The 15,012-nt window shown below is 37.7% G+C and overlaps 1 protein-coding gene across 4 annotated transcripts in view; it reads right to left on the reverse strand.

The window, feature by feature from the left end:
* The window catches only part of LYST (lysosomal trafficking regulator), a 108,858-nt gene that overhangs the window by 48,400 nt on the left and 45,446 nt on the right, over positions 1-15,012 (reverse strand). For all 4 annotated transcript variants that reach the window (XM_088143701.1, XM_088143696.1, XM_088143684.1 and 1 more), the window contains 7 exons: positions 12,440-12,638; positions 10,941-11,069; positions 9,692-10,322; positions 8,633-8,810; positions 5,116-5,285; positions 2,833-3,063; positions 6-172 (listed from right to left, as the gene is read on the reverse strand). In XM_088143701.1, coding sequence (XP_087999827.1) covers positions 6-172; positions 2,833-3,063; positions 5,116-5,285; positions 8,633-8,810; positions 9,692-10,322; positions 10,941-11,069; positions 12,440-12,638 — 1,705 coding nt within the window. The remainder of the gene's footprint in view (positions 1-5; positions 173-2,832; positions 3,064-5,115; positions 5,286-8,632; positions 8,811-9,691; positions 10,323-10,940; positions 11,070-12,439; positions 12,639-15,012) is intronic.

The following is a 15,012-nucleotide window of genomic DNA, read 5'->3' on the forward strand; positions in this document are numbered from 1 at the left end:
CTTACTCTGTGTTCTTTCATTCTTGCTCATCTGCAGGTGTCCAAGCAACACCATGAGATCTTCAATAATCCGAAAATATTGTGTTCCTGAACAACTGCAGGCATGGATTGTCACTGCTGCAAGTAACTGCTGTATATCACACACAAGTAGCCTGGAGTCATTTGAGAGAATGCTGTGGAAAAGGTGAAAACAATTAATTAAATCCCTTATTTTAGTTATATATCCATGGTCAACTGATCTAGCTCTTCTTTATTCCAATGACTTACTGGACAATTCCTTTATTCCAATGTTTAAAATTACATATCTCTTACAAGCTGTAAACTTTTTGAAAAGGATTCATGAACTATATGCACCTGCCTAGCTCTGAGCTATTTTTAGTGACAGTATTCAAAGTTATGTAATATGTAACATGGTAATTAAGCAATGCCACCATGTTCAAAGGATCTGTCCAATCCAATGTAGCTCACGCCCTTTGGAAAATGGGGGTTTACTAGGCCCATATTTTAGGAATGGAAATATTTTATTTTATATGAAATGTGCCTTCAGTAATCAAAACCAGCTGCATGTAATTATGATTACAAACATGCTGGAATTTAAAAACAGAGTTATTCTACTCTGAATTAATCAGTATAAAGATTCTTCAAATGATGTGCAATATGCTCTCAATAAGATTGTTCCATCTAAGATTTCACAAATAGGGAAGTTGCTTGAGAAGGCCTTTGCATTATTTTTTTAACATAAAAACTCAGGCCACACTTAGCCTATGAATTCAGAGAATTTTTTTTATTATTATTATTTTATAATCTACTGGATTTGTTAAGGCCGCCCAACTCCAAGAAGATTCTGGGCAGTGGTATAATAAGTCCAATACATATATTAAAAACATATTAAAAATTGTATGATTGCCCAGACCAAAAACTGAACTGGGGGTCCACAGCCACCCTAACTCCAGGCCTGAGAACAGAGCCAGGTCTTAAGAGACTTCTGGAAACCAAGGAGAGTGGGACCAATACATATCTCTGGGAGGATGCTGTTCCAGAGGGCAGGAGCTACAACAGAAAAGGCTTCCTCGGTCTCACAAGATGACAACATTTAATTGATGGGGAGACTTCCAGGGAAGAAATGGCAGACTGAAGATGGCTCCACAAAATGCGTGGAGTGCAGCAGAATGAAGAGCCGGAGAGTAGACCGGCTGTTTGATAATTCCTCTCCAGACAAGGAGAGGACTTGAGATCACCCACAAGTGCTCCAGACAGCTGCTCCTCACGAGGAGACCACAAGACAGTGGTCTCCAGTGAGTTTAGAGCTCTGGGAGATGAGGGAACAACATATTACCCCAAACCACAGTTCAGTGCCTTTCCAAAGGACACTGCATTTGCACACTTCCTTTTCTAATCACTTTCAGAAATTGCTTGTTAACTGCTTTTCAGCTATTAGGAACCTTTGGACTGACAGGTTTTACAGCACCGGGTGACTTTCCTTCAATCCTTAGCAAAAGAAGTTTTAACTACAAGTTTAAGAACTTAAAAAAATTTTTTTGGAAAAAATAGCAAAAGGGCGATTAAAGCTTTGATTTTAGAAAGTTACAAATGAACTAGTGGTCCAGATAAATTTGAAATAAGATTTTGGAATTAATAACAAAGAATCCTTCCCATGGGAAAATGCTTTTGTTTGAATTAAAAAAAAACATAAGACTTTAAAAATTAGACACTAGAGGGAACTAAAGATCATAATTAAAGGAGAAGAGCACTTAAACTCAACTCACAATTACAGAATGAAGCAAAATATTTTAACATTGGACATATTGAAGGATATTTTTGAACAATGGACCCAGAAGTTAATTTTAAGAGCATCTGCCTCTATAGATAGACTGGGTTTAAAAGATGTTATGGGACAGGAACAAGTTTTACCTGATAAGATTGAAATTGATTTGAAAGTGGATTTAAAAATAACGGACTACAAGAATTAAATGGAAAAAGATGTTACACTGAACATACAAAAGAAACTGGCTGATGTCTTAATAATTAAAAGGGATATACAAATAGTAAACCAAGAGAGTGACCTGGATAATTTTCCTACACTGGATTTACAAAAGAGGCTTGTTAAAGTTTTGAAGAATTTTGTGAGAAGGGACAAAGAAAAGAAATCAAGTTCTGGGACATTATTTTAAGGAATTAAAGATCAAGATTGTTAGAAGTAAAAGGAAGGAATATAAAATTGGTTTATTTGATCAAGGTTAAAATAGATAAGTTGTTATCTCTGGTAACCCTTAATGGACTTTTGCTGACATCAGAACTGAAATGACAAGGATTTATGGATTTGTTTATAGATAAGATATGGGAAGAAGAGATCATCTGTTGTATTTTAAGAGAAGGTGATAAATTACTAAAATTATTTATACTTGTGATGAAAGGAAAGTCACTTTATATCTTTCTTTTCTTTTTCTTTACTATATTATTTTTTCTTTCTTTTCTATTTTTCTATTTTTTCTATTTTTTTCTTTCTTTTGTGCACCTTCTATTTTTCTTTTATTCTTTTAGTTTTTTTAGTTTGTATTTAGTTTTTATTGTTATAATTGTAAACTTTAATAAAATTCCTATTTAAAAAAATGACAACATTTAATTGATGGGACCTAGAGCGCACCCATTCTGCCTGAATGCACCAAAGACAGCCAGTCCCTCAAATAACCAGACCCTATGCCATGAAGGGCTTTATTTCTCTTCCTGCAATTCATGCCATTCCCTGGAAGCCTGACCCTTACATGAGAATCTCAGAAGTAATCTAAATTATCTCACTGTTCTAAAAGAGAAGAAAAGTAATGATGCCACTTACTTGGCTTCGAGTCCGTTAAGTGTTGCTAAAGTATTACAGAGCACATACAACAAGCCATTATCCAGCAGCATGTCTGCCATTTTAGAGCAAGAATTTATGATTTGCAGCAGGAAACAAAAGAAGTTATGTAACAGGATGCAATCATGGAGAGAATTCTCAATAAGGCCCAGAACAGGAATTACACACCACTTTTGGAAAAGTCCAGCGTTTTTTACATCTTCTAGATCAAAGCTATAAAAACAATAATAATGCAGTCTTAAACTCAGAGCAGCAAGAAGGCTGACATTTATAAAATAGAAATATTGAGCATTGCTACTGACAGTTAAGAAACACAACTATAAATATGAATTTATCAATTCATATATAATAACTTCTGTTCAATCATAACAACTTGTGTGGATAAATGGAACCTTTAGCAATGAATAAAATCACACGACTCACAATATTACTCTTAATTACTTGTTTTGCTACCACAGCAAGTTTTAGGATTTAATTCAGCTTCTATATTATCATAGGCAGTAGGATGACTAATAGCCTGAAAATGCTAAAGAAAGTGCTATTAGCATAAAAATGAAATAAAGCTTTGCAATAAATAAAATATATTGACCGTGAACAGAGGCTTGGATATGTTGCACTGAACAATACTGAAATAATACAATTGCGAATAATAAACTCCCTTTCTTTTTTTCAGTGCCTTAAAAGCCACAATAGTCTAATGATTTTCTATGAATTTTATCTAGAATCTAACCTAATTTTGCTGGATTCTTCTTCCCTTTTGTGTACAAAACTAGGAATGCTAAACACTATCATATTGTTTGGAAGACCTCAAAGATTACCTCTCTTTCTCTTAATATGGCGGCTACCAAGGAAAAGTATCACCTCTCAATGTTTTTGGCTTATAAAGAATTACCCTAAGAACAAATTCACTCTGAAACAAACCCACTCAGGAAAATGCCAATAACTGAAGCCAAAATAGCACCAAATAAATAATTACATAAGTAAGAATTATATTCTACCCCTCTTCTGACATTTCCCATTGGGAAAGAAAAAGAAAGAAAAAAAGGAGTAAAATATATTTTTTAAAAAAATGAAGAATAAGGTTACAATTGCTGCCTTATATTTTTTCCAGTACAAGAAGACACCTTATTAAACTTCTGCTGTTTCATAGTAAGGGGTGAGTAACCTGCAGACTACAACTCCATGCATTCCCTGATCCTGCTTTTGCAAACTTCAGAACCCTCCATGTTTATATATTTGAAATTCAGGGTCAAAATTGAACTGAACTCCCCCCTCCAAATGCTTAAAAGTCAATTATTATTTGTCTTCAAATTTCCAGTAATGAAATACTCTGGTTCAGAGGTGGTTTTGCATTTTCCAGAAGTGAATCTTCTACAACAGAAATGGTTCCTGGTGTTCTGAACATAGTCTGGCTCTGAAACCAGACCATGCCCAGAACATCAAATTCTGGAAGATTCACATCCAGAAAATAACCCATAACCTCTGAATTGTCCAGGTGAGCACATTCCAGAAGAAATGGAACATTCCATGACTGGAATATACAGTTTTGCTTATCCTTGCCAAATATTACTAGAGAGTACCAGTAATGTTATCAGCCAAGTTCCCTACAGAATTAAAAAACAAAGCTTTTGAAACACAAATGTTACCCACCCCATACCTAACAGATGCAAATATTCTTCCCTTGGTGTAAGCCAGGAAGAACAGTATTTAGAGTTATCTATCCAAACATGAGAACGTAGCAGTCTAAGCTAAGGGCACAGGACTGACTATTTATTTAAAGCCCAAGATGTGATGCTAAAGCATGTTAAGTTTTGCTCTGTAAGTAGCAGCTGAGAATAGAATGGAAGATCTCTTCATATTGAATACTGTTTGAATTCTGTATGGAGGAAATTGAAGGCAAAATCAAAGCAAAGTTCGAAAGCACTATGGGAACTGGAATTTTAAAGAACAGCTTATAGCATTTTTTTTTTCTAATGGAATTTCAGAGACAGATCCAGGCATTTTGCAAACAATACATCCTGAATACCAGAGACCTATAAAAACTTCAAAAAGGCATTTGGGGATGAGTAAAACCATGTTATCCTCGAAAGGTGGCACACTGACTGTTTATAATTCTATTAATTGATTTTAATAATTAATTTATTCAGAATCTCCAGAAATTGAGTGACATAAACTAATAGATAATATATCTACAGCACTTTACCAATCTTTATTTCTGCTAAAAATGCATTATCTATCAAAAGAGGGGGAAAAAGCTGTAGTTACTCTTCATCCAGGCCAACTGATCGACCAAAAAGCATCTCTATAAAACATTCCATAAGTTCCTGAGTTCCTTGGTGAAGATACAGCTGATTAGCTAACAAGGAGAAACCTCGATGCTTCAAGAACTTCTCCTTTTGTTCTCTAGTTGCTCTACTGAAATAGGTGTTCAAAAGCTAGAGAAAAAAGAAAGAAAGATTCAGAGTTCATAACATATTCTGAATTTTCAAACAGGATTTATATTGTCCCACGGCTAGTACATCATTATTATACATTATTTGTAAAGCTTTCAAGCATTATTTAATTTTCATAAAATACTTTATAGGGGAGCTTATCATGTACTCTGAATAGGTTTATATTATAGCCACATTAACTTGCACTCTGATCTTTTAAAATATTGTGTATTGTCTTCCCCAGATAAGAAAAAATAATCAAATCCACTGAATGCAATACTGAATTTCTCTCAAGTACTTTTAAGCAGTAGTAGGTAATTGTGTGGAAGTAATTAATAGAATAATTTCAGGAACTTACGTTCAATTGGTTTTTAGCAAACAAGTGGATGAAGATGTTGAAAAGTTTTTTTAATTAGAGTAACATACTTTTTTTTCAGCTTATATCAAACTAAAACTAGCCCAATGTGGTAATATCTCATTTCCACATAACAAATACAACTTTTCTGCAGGTTAGCTTTATTTTATTATATGAAAAATAATATAACTCCCAAAACACAAGAAGATTATTTAAGTTATGAAGAATTAAATCTAAAATTAAAAACTGAGTAAGTTCACAAAGCAGATCATTGCTGTAAGAGAAACAAATTAATAACAGTAGAGTTTGTATTCACTCTCACCAAAAGATTGAAGGATTTTTCTACTAATAAAAGAATATAAATGCCTCAGAAAGAGGTGTTTGGAAAGATATGTAATTCAGATCATGACTGCTGATACTGATTTTTCAAAATACAGGTAGTCCTTGCTTAACGATGGTAATTGGGACTGGAATTTCCGTCACTAAGCAATGTGGTCATAAAGCGCGATATCACATGACCGTGCCATTTATTGATGGCAAGGACTATGTAGGTCATTAAGCGAGGACCTCATGTGATTGCGACTTCCGACTTCCTGCTGGCTTCCCCACTGACTTTGCTTATGGGAAACCAGCAGGGAAGGTCACAAATCGCGATCTCATGACCATGGGACACTGCAACGGTCGGAAGCCTGGGCCAGTTGCCAAGCACATGGATTGTGTTCACGTGATTGCTGGGGTGCTGCAATGACTGGAACTTTGAGGACCGGTCGTAACTACCACTCGTTCAGTGCCATTGCAAGTTCGAACAGCCGCTGAACGAGTTGTTAAACGAGGACCACTTGTAATATAATTCGAATGAAATTGCTTCATTGATTGAAACGTATAACATATTCCAATCTCTGCTTATTTTAAACAGTTTCAGTGAAGCAGATAGGAAACATGCAGTTTTAATATTCCATTTCTATCACTGGCTACATAAATGCCTCTAATTTCAAGTAATTCAGAAACTAGCCCCCTGCCTGTAATAAGTTTTTAAACATGAATATTTTACGTAACTAAGAAGGCTGATAAGAAGTGATTGCATTTCCTGTTCTTGTCCAGCTCCAACAATACTGCAGCATTAACATTGTTATTTTTCCACTTTTATTGTGTCCACAGATAGCTGCCCAGCCACCCATTTAAAGTGACTTGATCCTGTTAGGGAGAGATGAGTTGTAGCATCATCTGAAGGACTGCTCATTAGGAATATGCTAGCTATCTGGCAGATAAAATTGCTCATATTCACTTGGAGTTGGACTCCAGCTGGGCAAGTCCTGTTGAGGTGACTGAGGCAAGGTCTTGTGTGAGGGATGAGTTTGAACCTGCCACTCCTGAGTAAGTGGGCAGAGTCATTGGGGCTATAAATCTGACTAACTGCTTATTTGATCCATGACCCTCCTGGCTAGTGAAGGCCACCTAGGAAGTAACATGTGGTTAAGTCCATGCAGTAGTGTCAAGTCCTTGAGGGAGGATGCAGGTTTCAGTCTGCCTTGAAAGAGGCAGTGGAGAAATATCTCCTCAAGAGGTTTTTGCCAGACCCAACAATTCTGGACAATTTTTGTCCAGTCTCCAACCTTCCCTTCTGGAGAAATTGTTGAAAAGATGGTTGGGCTGTGACTCCTGAAGGCCCTGGAGGAAATGGATTGTCTAGACCCTTTTCAGTTGGGTTTTAGACCAGGGTACGGTACAGAGACAGCACTGATCACCTTTTCTGATGACTCCTGGCAGGGCTGGGACAGGGCGGTGCTACCATAGATTGTGGTATCTTGCTAGATCACCTATGAGGGTTAGGAGTGGGGAACACTGTGCTGCAGTGGTTCTCCTTTCTCTGTGGGCAGGGGGAAGAAATCTAGCCCCTGATGTGTGGGTACCACAGGCTCAATGCTTTTGCCCTTCCTGTTTAAAATCTACATGAAACTGCTAGGAAAGTTTATCTGTTACTTTGGGATCAGGTATCATCAGCTGTATAACTCAATCCCAGACCAACTTAGTGAAGCTGTCAAGGTCTTGTCCTTGTGTTTCAAGGCTGTGAGGATAGGAGAAAAGATTCAGGCTCAACCCTACCAAGACTGAGTGGTTATGGATATTTAGCCACCTAATCCCAGAGAATCTCCATCTTTAGTTCTGAATGAGATAGCACTTCCTCATTCAGGACAGGTGTGCAACCTGGACTCACAGCTCCTGCTTGAAGAGAAAGTGGCAGCTGTGACTAGGAAGGCCATTGCACAACTCAGAAACTTCAGCTGATCCAATTCATAGTGTGGATTGTCACCTATAAAGACTTTCATGGCTTACGAATTGGCTATCTGAGCTAGCTTCTGCCTATCTTGTTCAATCAAACATAGTTGGCATGCTGTAGGTCCCATCAAACATTCTCATCTGATGGGACCCAAGAAGCAGGCCTTCTTTATCACTAAGCCTTGTATCACATAAAAGAGCACTTCCTTGGAGATTCATATGGTTCCTATCCTGTCTTCATTTAAAAGGTTGCTAGAAACATGGCTTTTCCCCAGGCCTTGGTTAGGGTGGGTAGTAAGCCTCTCATAAGATTTTCTTGTTCTGCTGGATGGTTGTCTCTTCTGGATATCCTTTGTTTCTTTTCTGCTTCATTTATGGTTTTTGTATTATTTTTATTGTAAGACACCCAAATTCATCATGGAGTCAGGTGGTCCAACCAACCAACCAACCAACCAACCAACCAACGAAGGAAGGAAGGAAGGAAGGAAGGAAGGAAGGAAGGAAGGAAGGAAGGAAGGAAGGAAGGAAGGATTTTCTGTGCCAATGTATTTCATAAATGATGGATATTTCTTTTTTTATATATGATTAGCTTCAGTGGTGTTCTTAATATCTATTTCAATGGGATATCCTTTCCTTCTTAATTATTTTAATACAAATATACATTTTTCTCTCTACTCAATTCTCTCATTCATACACATGCTCACACATAGGCCCTTACTTTAATGACTCCTTGCTGAATGAGAGTAGATGGATGGTTCACAAGAACTATGAGAAGGTCTGGCTGAATCAGCTTGTCCAATACATCTGGAAGCATGACATCTGGCAAAATTAAAAGAATTCTTCGCAGAAGGTGATAAAGACCATGGCATATGAGTACGAGACAATCTTCTGTTGATCTGATGAAAATAAAACCCTGTATTTTTAGGATATCCTATACTGTTGTATAATGAAAGGAGACTGCAACTACAAAACAGATTTGGGAATGGGAAGAATACTACAGTCTGAACCAAGTGATTTCCTCCATATTTTTACCCTAACACAACCTTTCAATAGCACACAGCATGGCATGGCAAGGATTGCACTATAGTCTGTCAGTCAGCCTTTATTACTATCAACAATCAGAAAAAATTAAATAACAGAAGCACAGTAAACTCCTAAACACTGATGCCATTATTAAGCAGAATTATTGTACCACTTAATCAAATTAAAAATTCACTGAACAAAAGTAAAAATTCAATTTGAAGTATATGCTGTCAGCTATCACACAGAATATAGTTGCACTGTATGATGTACTACAATCTTAGTTGTAACTAGGCAAAAAACTAGAAATGTACTTGGTAGGGACATTTTTTACTGGTTTATGCAGAGAGGAAGAATTCATGTTCTATTTGCTTTAAAATCTTTATTATTAACATATAAGTTATATTTCTGTACTACTCCCAATAGGAGCCAGTTTGGTGTAGCAGTTAAGGCACCAGGCTAGAAACCAGGAGACCCTGAGTTCTAGTCCCACCTAAGACACAAAGCCAGCTGAGTGACGTTGGGCCAGCCACTCTCTCTCAGCCCTAGGAAGCAGGCAAGGGCAAACCACTTTCAAAAATGCTGCCAAGAAAACTGCAGGGACTTGTTCAGGCAGTTGCCAGGAGACAATGCTGACTCTGTCACCAAAAAAAAAAAAAAAATCACCACCCTACTCCCAATACAATCTTCACCAGGTACCTAAAATATAATAACATGAATGAGCAGAGTGTTCCAGACCATAGCAGCCATCACTTACCTACTGGACATGCTTTCAAATTTTTGTGGAGCCCATGCATTGGCTGAAGAAAAGGTAAGATGTTCCCAATCTTCTGAAGGCACATTCTTACAGCTTGGCCAGCGAGCAATGGTAGCTCCACTGTGAATGGAGAAGGCTAATCCCAAGCCTGCAAAATTGCCATGGCTTTTCTGTATAGGAGACAACCCCTTCAGATTGTCAGGCCGCTTCAGAGATAACTCAGGAATAACACCATCTTCGCTAGGTTTCACTCCTGGGATTGTTTCATGGTTTTCAGAGGTTTTATCTAACAAATCTACCTCTTCTTTTGAAATACCCAGTGTCTCAGCAGATGTTACTTCTTCCAAGCCTACAACTGTTTTTGCAGATTCACAGCTACTAATGAAATGCTCTTCCTGAATCCTTTTAAAGGCTTCTGAGTGCTTTACCAAATTGTTTTTCAGCAGTGGCTCAACTTTGTTAGGCTCTGTAACTTCATGAAGGTTCTCAACACTCCTGCCTATATTCCTAAAGAAACCTCCTTGATGCATTCTGGGAGAGGATGCAGGAGACGATGGTAAGCTTTTACAGAGCCTTTCAGGTGCCCGATGAACTGTTTTTTGTGAGTTGCTTGCTTCAGAAGAATCATTTCCTGAGAAAACAGATATGCCAAATACTTTTCACACTTCTTCCAATGGTTCATAGCAAAAATTATTGTAATGAAACCAGTACATTTACTAATTCTGTTCCTGCACCAAATCTGTAAAGCACTTTTAGGGAAACTCTAAGCACACTTTGACAGTCTTCCTTGTCAACAAGTATTTCCACATGGTTCATTCATCACCCTGTTTTCAATTTAATCCAATCCTTACAAGGGCAAATACTCCGAGACAATAAAAGACAATGAAGGTCTCTGACTTGATGACAAGAGTTCCTATGCCTCTTGAAATTTACTTCCAGCTCCTTCTGCTGCTGGTCTTTACAAAGAGCCTAACTACTTTTTTTGACAACACTAAAGCCATCTCCTATAAAAAGCTATGTTGCAATCTCAGCTACAGCGCTTGCAAGATGCTTTCTGCTCCATACTTACTTCCTAACATAAGTCAGGAAGAGTAAATACATAGATTTCACCAATACAACCTGGATCAATGTGCATTTCTCCTTTCAAATCTCTGTGTTCAGTTTTAACTACTGTAATACAGATAATGTTCCAAAGATTAAATTATTTCCAGTTTTTTTAGGAACGCATATTATTATTTTGATTACCTACCCTGTTGGATAGCAGAAAATCCAGCTGGGCTCATCATAGCCAAAACTGGACTGTCAACAGATTTTCCACCACTGCTGGAATTTCTCATATACATGATGGATTGAACCTTCTCTTGAAAAATGTTGCCATCTAGAAAAAGTAAACAGGATGAGTTAACACCTCAGATGATTTCACTCTTAGAGATAAAATTAAACACATAAAAGCTTAGACTATGAACTACACTTGTCAATATAATCCTAAGTCAACACTGCCGCCCATCAAAGCCCTCTTGAACAAACATATAACATTTCTTTACTTCTGCTGACACTGATCCTAAAAAGGAACAAAACATATGTGTCCTTTGCTCTAAGAGATGGGAACAACCCAGAGATGTGCAATGCAATCATATGCATATTTGCTCAGAAGTACGAGTTCAGTGACGAATATTAGCCATGGAAAGCATTGCATCTCAATATCTGTTTACACAGTAAAAAGCTTAAATTTTCAAGCCTAAGAACACTAGAAATAAACTGGTGGGCTCACTGAGACTTTAATAAATATGCTTAGCCTTTTGAGGCTGTAAAAGGAGAGCTTATGTGGGGTGGTTCATTGTTTTTGCTCTTGAAATTAATGGTAAAATGCCTGAGGATGTGAAAGGACACCTGTGGGCATTTTACTATTAATTTCAATAGCAAAAACAATTTACCACCTGCAATATACAATATAAACATAAGTGGGGGCTGCAGCTCCTCCATTTAATCAGGAAGCATTGGAAATTTCTTCTATATACTGAAGAGCTAACAAGGCTCTTTTGAGTGAATGCCAAGTAAAAGCATTTGAGAAGATGAGAATGAGCAGCTTTTCAGCAATATTTCACATGAACATAAGTACTCTCCCACAATAATCCACCAAGAAGCTTTATGGTCACATTAAGGCTACAAGAAGGCCATTCTTTATAGGAATTTGTAACTCACATCAGCTGGCTATAAATGACTGACATTAGCATGAGCTTTTATTAAAAAGATTCTTGGTGATAAAATGTCATGTCACAGCTACTCTTCAAGTTTACACAGCAATGTTTCACTTTCATTAAATCATTCCTTTTAGCTTTTTCAAATTACATATCTTTTTTCTTAATACAATGAATTCAATATATTAAGATAGAAACCCCTAACATTTAACATAACAGAGCTAAATATAAATACAATGAGAAAGTCTGGGAGGAATAAATCAAAGCAGAGATTATAGAATGACTGAGATGGGGGAATAAAATAAAATACTATTGGCAATAGTTCCACTACTTAGAGTGGTAACCTCTTAGTATCTTCCTCAATGGAACACCATCCATCTATTCCTGGAGGCTTTTCTACCTCAAAAATGCCTTGGAGGGTTGGAAGACTTGCCAGATTAGATTTTATAAAGGAAGGAGGGGAAGAAAAGTTCTGTTCAGTGCCTGAAAGCCTCCCACTGCAAAATTAATTTGTTATTTTCTGACTCATCAAATGAAATATTTCATCTACCTATATGCAAGGAAAAATAGAAATCTCTGGGATTGTGACAAACATATGTGTTGGTAGCAGGGTGAACTGCTACGAGGAAATTGAAGATCAGTGTCAGCAGTTCCAGATCTGGTGGAGATCCAAGCACTTCTTCAATTATTTTCACAAATGACGTGCAAACTTCTGAAGGAACAGATGTGAAATGTTCTTCTTTGTGCTCCTGAGGGAGAAAAATATAGGTAAAAACCTGAAAATAGCTTCCTACAAAATTAGTATTTCATTTTATAGTTATCCAAAGGTAAACTCAGAAAAAAATATTGTACCTGTTTAAAGTGTTTTCCTTAACTTTAAGTTCTACTCATATTCCTTGAAAATATGTATGCAGAGAACAAGAGATGTTACAACATTATGCACAGCTACTGTTACTATACATCTTTCCTTGAAAAGGGTAAGAAGCTTTAAAGTGGATATGTTTTTCTCTTTAGGATATTGGATTAGATCCTCTTGTCAATTCAAAATCCAGACCTATAAGGTAATCTATAAGGGAATTCAATAGCAATCCCAGTCTTCAACAATTGTGGCTCAGTATTACCTGACAATGCACTGCACAGGTATAGCAGTAAGCTCTATATTAAGCTTTTCTATTCTTTTTTTCCCCTTCATGGATCACTGCCTTGTCGTGGCGAAGGGGCTTGCGTAACTCAGTGAAGCCATGAGCTATACCGTGCAGGGCCACCCAAGACGGACAGGTCATGACAGAGAGTTCTGACAAAATGTGGTCCGCTGGAGAAGGAAATGGCAACCCACTCCAGTATCCTTGCCAAGAAAACCCCATGGACAATGTTAAAAGGCTAAAAGATATGACGCCAGAAGATGAGCCCCTCAGGTCGGAAGGTGTCCAATATGCTACTGGGGAAGAGCGGAGGGCAATTCCAAGTAGCTCCAGAAAGAGTGAAGCGGCTAGGCCAAAGCCGAAAGGACGTTCAGCTGTGGATGTATCTGGAAGCGAAAAGAAGGTCCGATGCTGTAAAGAACAATATTGTATAGGTACCTGGAATGTAAGATCTATGAACCAAGGCAAGCTGGATGTGGTCAAACATGAGATGACAAGATTGAACATTGACATCTTGGGAATCAGCGAACTGAAATGGACGGGAATGGGTGAATTTAATTCGGGTGACCATTATATCTACTACTGTGGGCAAGAAACTCTTAGAAGAAATGGAGTTGCACTCATAGTCAATAAGAGAGTGGGAAAGGCAGTAATGGGGTACAACCTCAAAAACGACAGAATGATCTCAGTGCGTATCCAAGGCAAACCATTCAATATCACAGTCATCCAAGTCTATGCCCCAACCACTGATGCTGAAGAAGCTGAAGTTGACCGCTTCTATGAAGACCTACAACACCTTCTAGAACTAGCACCAAAAAGATGTCCTTTTCATCATAGGGGATTGGAATGCTAAAGTAGGAAGTCAAGGAGTAATCGGAATAACAGGCAAGTTTGGCCTTGGAGTACAAAATGAAGCAGGGCAAAGGCTAATAGAGTTCTGTCAAGAGAACAAGCTAGTCATAGCAAACACTCTTTTCCAACAACACAAGAGACGACTCTATACATGGACATCACCAGATGGTCAATACCGAAACCAGATTGATTATATACTTTGCAGCCAAAGATGGAGAAGCTCTATACAGACAGCAAAAACAAGACCAGGAGCTGACTGTGGCTCAGATCATGAGCTTCTTACTGCAAAATTTAGGCTTAAATTGAAGAATGTAGGGAAAACCACTAGACCACTCAGGTATGACTTAGATCATATTCCTTGTGAGTACACAGTGAAGGTGATGAATAGATTTAGAGGATTAGATTTGGTAGACAGAGTGCCTGAAGAACTATGGACGGAGGTCCGTAACATTGTACAGGAGGCAGCAACTAAAACCATCCCAAAGAAAAAGAAATGCCAGAAAGCAAAATGGCTGTCTGATGAGGCTTTACAAATAGCTGTGGAAAGAAGGAATGCGAAAAGCAAGGGTGAAAGGGAAAGATATAAGCAACTGAATGCAGATTTCCAGAGAATAGCAAGGAGAGATAAGAAGGCCTTCTTAAATGAACAATGCAAAGAAATCGAGGAAAACAATAGAATGGGGAAGACTAGAGATCTCATGAAAGGAACGTTTAGTGCAAAGATGGGCATGATAAAGGACAAAAAAGGCAGGGACCTAACAGAAGCAGAAGAGATTAAGAAGAGGTGGCAAGAATACACAGAAGAACTATACAAGAAAGATCTTAATGTCCCTGATGTCCACGCTGGTGTGATCACTGACCTTGAGCCAGACATCCTAGAGAGTGAAGTCAAGTGGGCCTTAGGAAGCATTGCTAACAACAAAGCTAGTGGAGATGACAGTATTCCAGCTGAGTTATTTAAAATACTAAAAGAAGATGGTGTTAAAGTGCTGCACTCAATATGCCAGCAAGTTTGGAAAACGCAACAGTGGCCACGGGATTGGAAAAGGTCAGTTTATGTTCCAATTCCAAAGAAGGGCAATGCCAAAGAATGCTCAAACTATCGCACAATTGCACTCATTTCACATGC

Source organism: Python bivittatus, unplaced genomic scaffold (assembly GCF_059951505.1).
Source record: "Python bivittatus isolate LINGU-HERP-01145 unplaced genomic scaffold, Pbiv_v1 ctg000020_np1212, whole genome shotgun sequence".
Lineage (NCBI taxonomy): Eukaryota > Metazoa > Chordata > Lepidosauria > Squamata > Pythonidae > Python > Python bivittatus.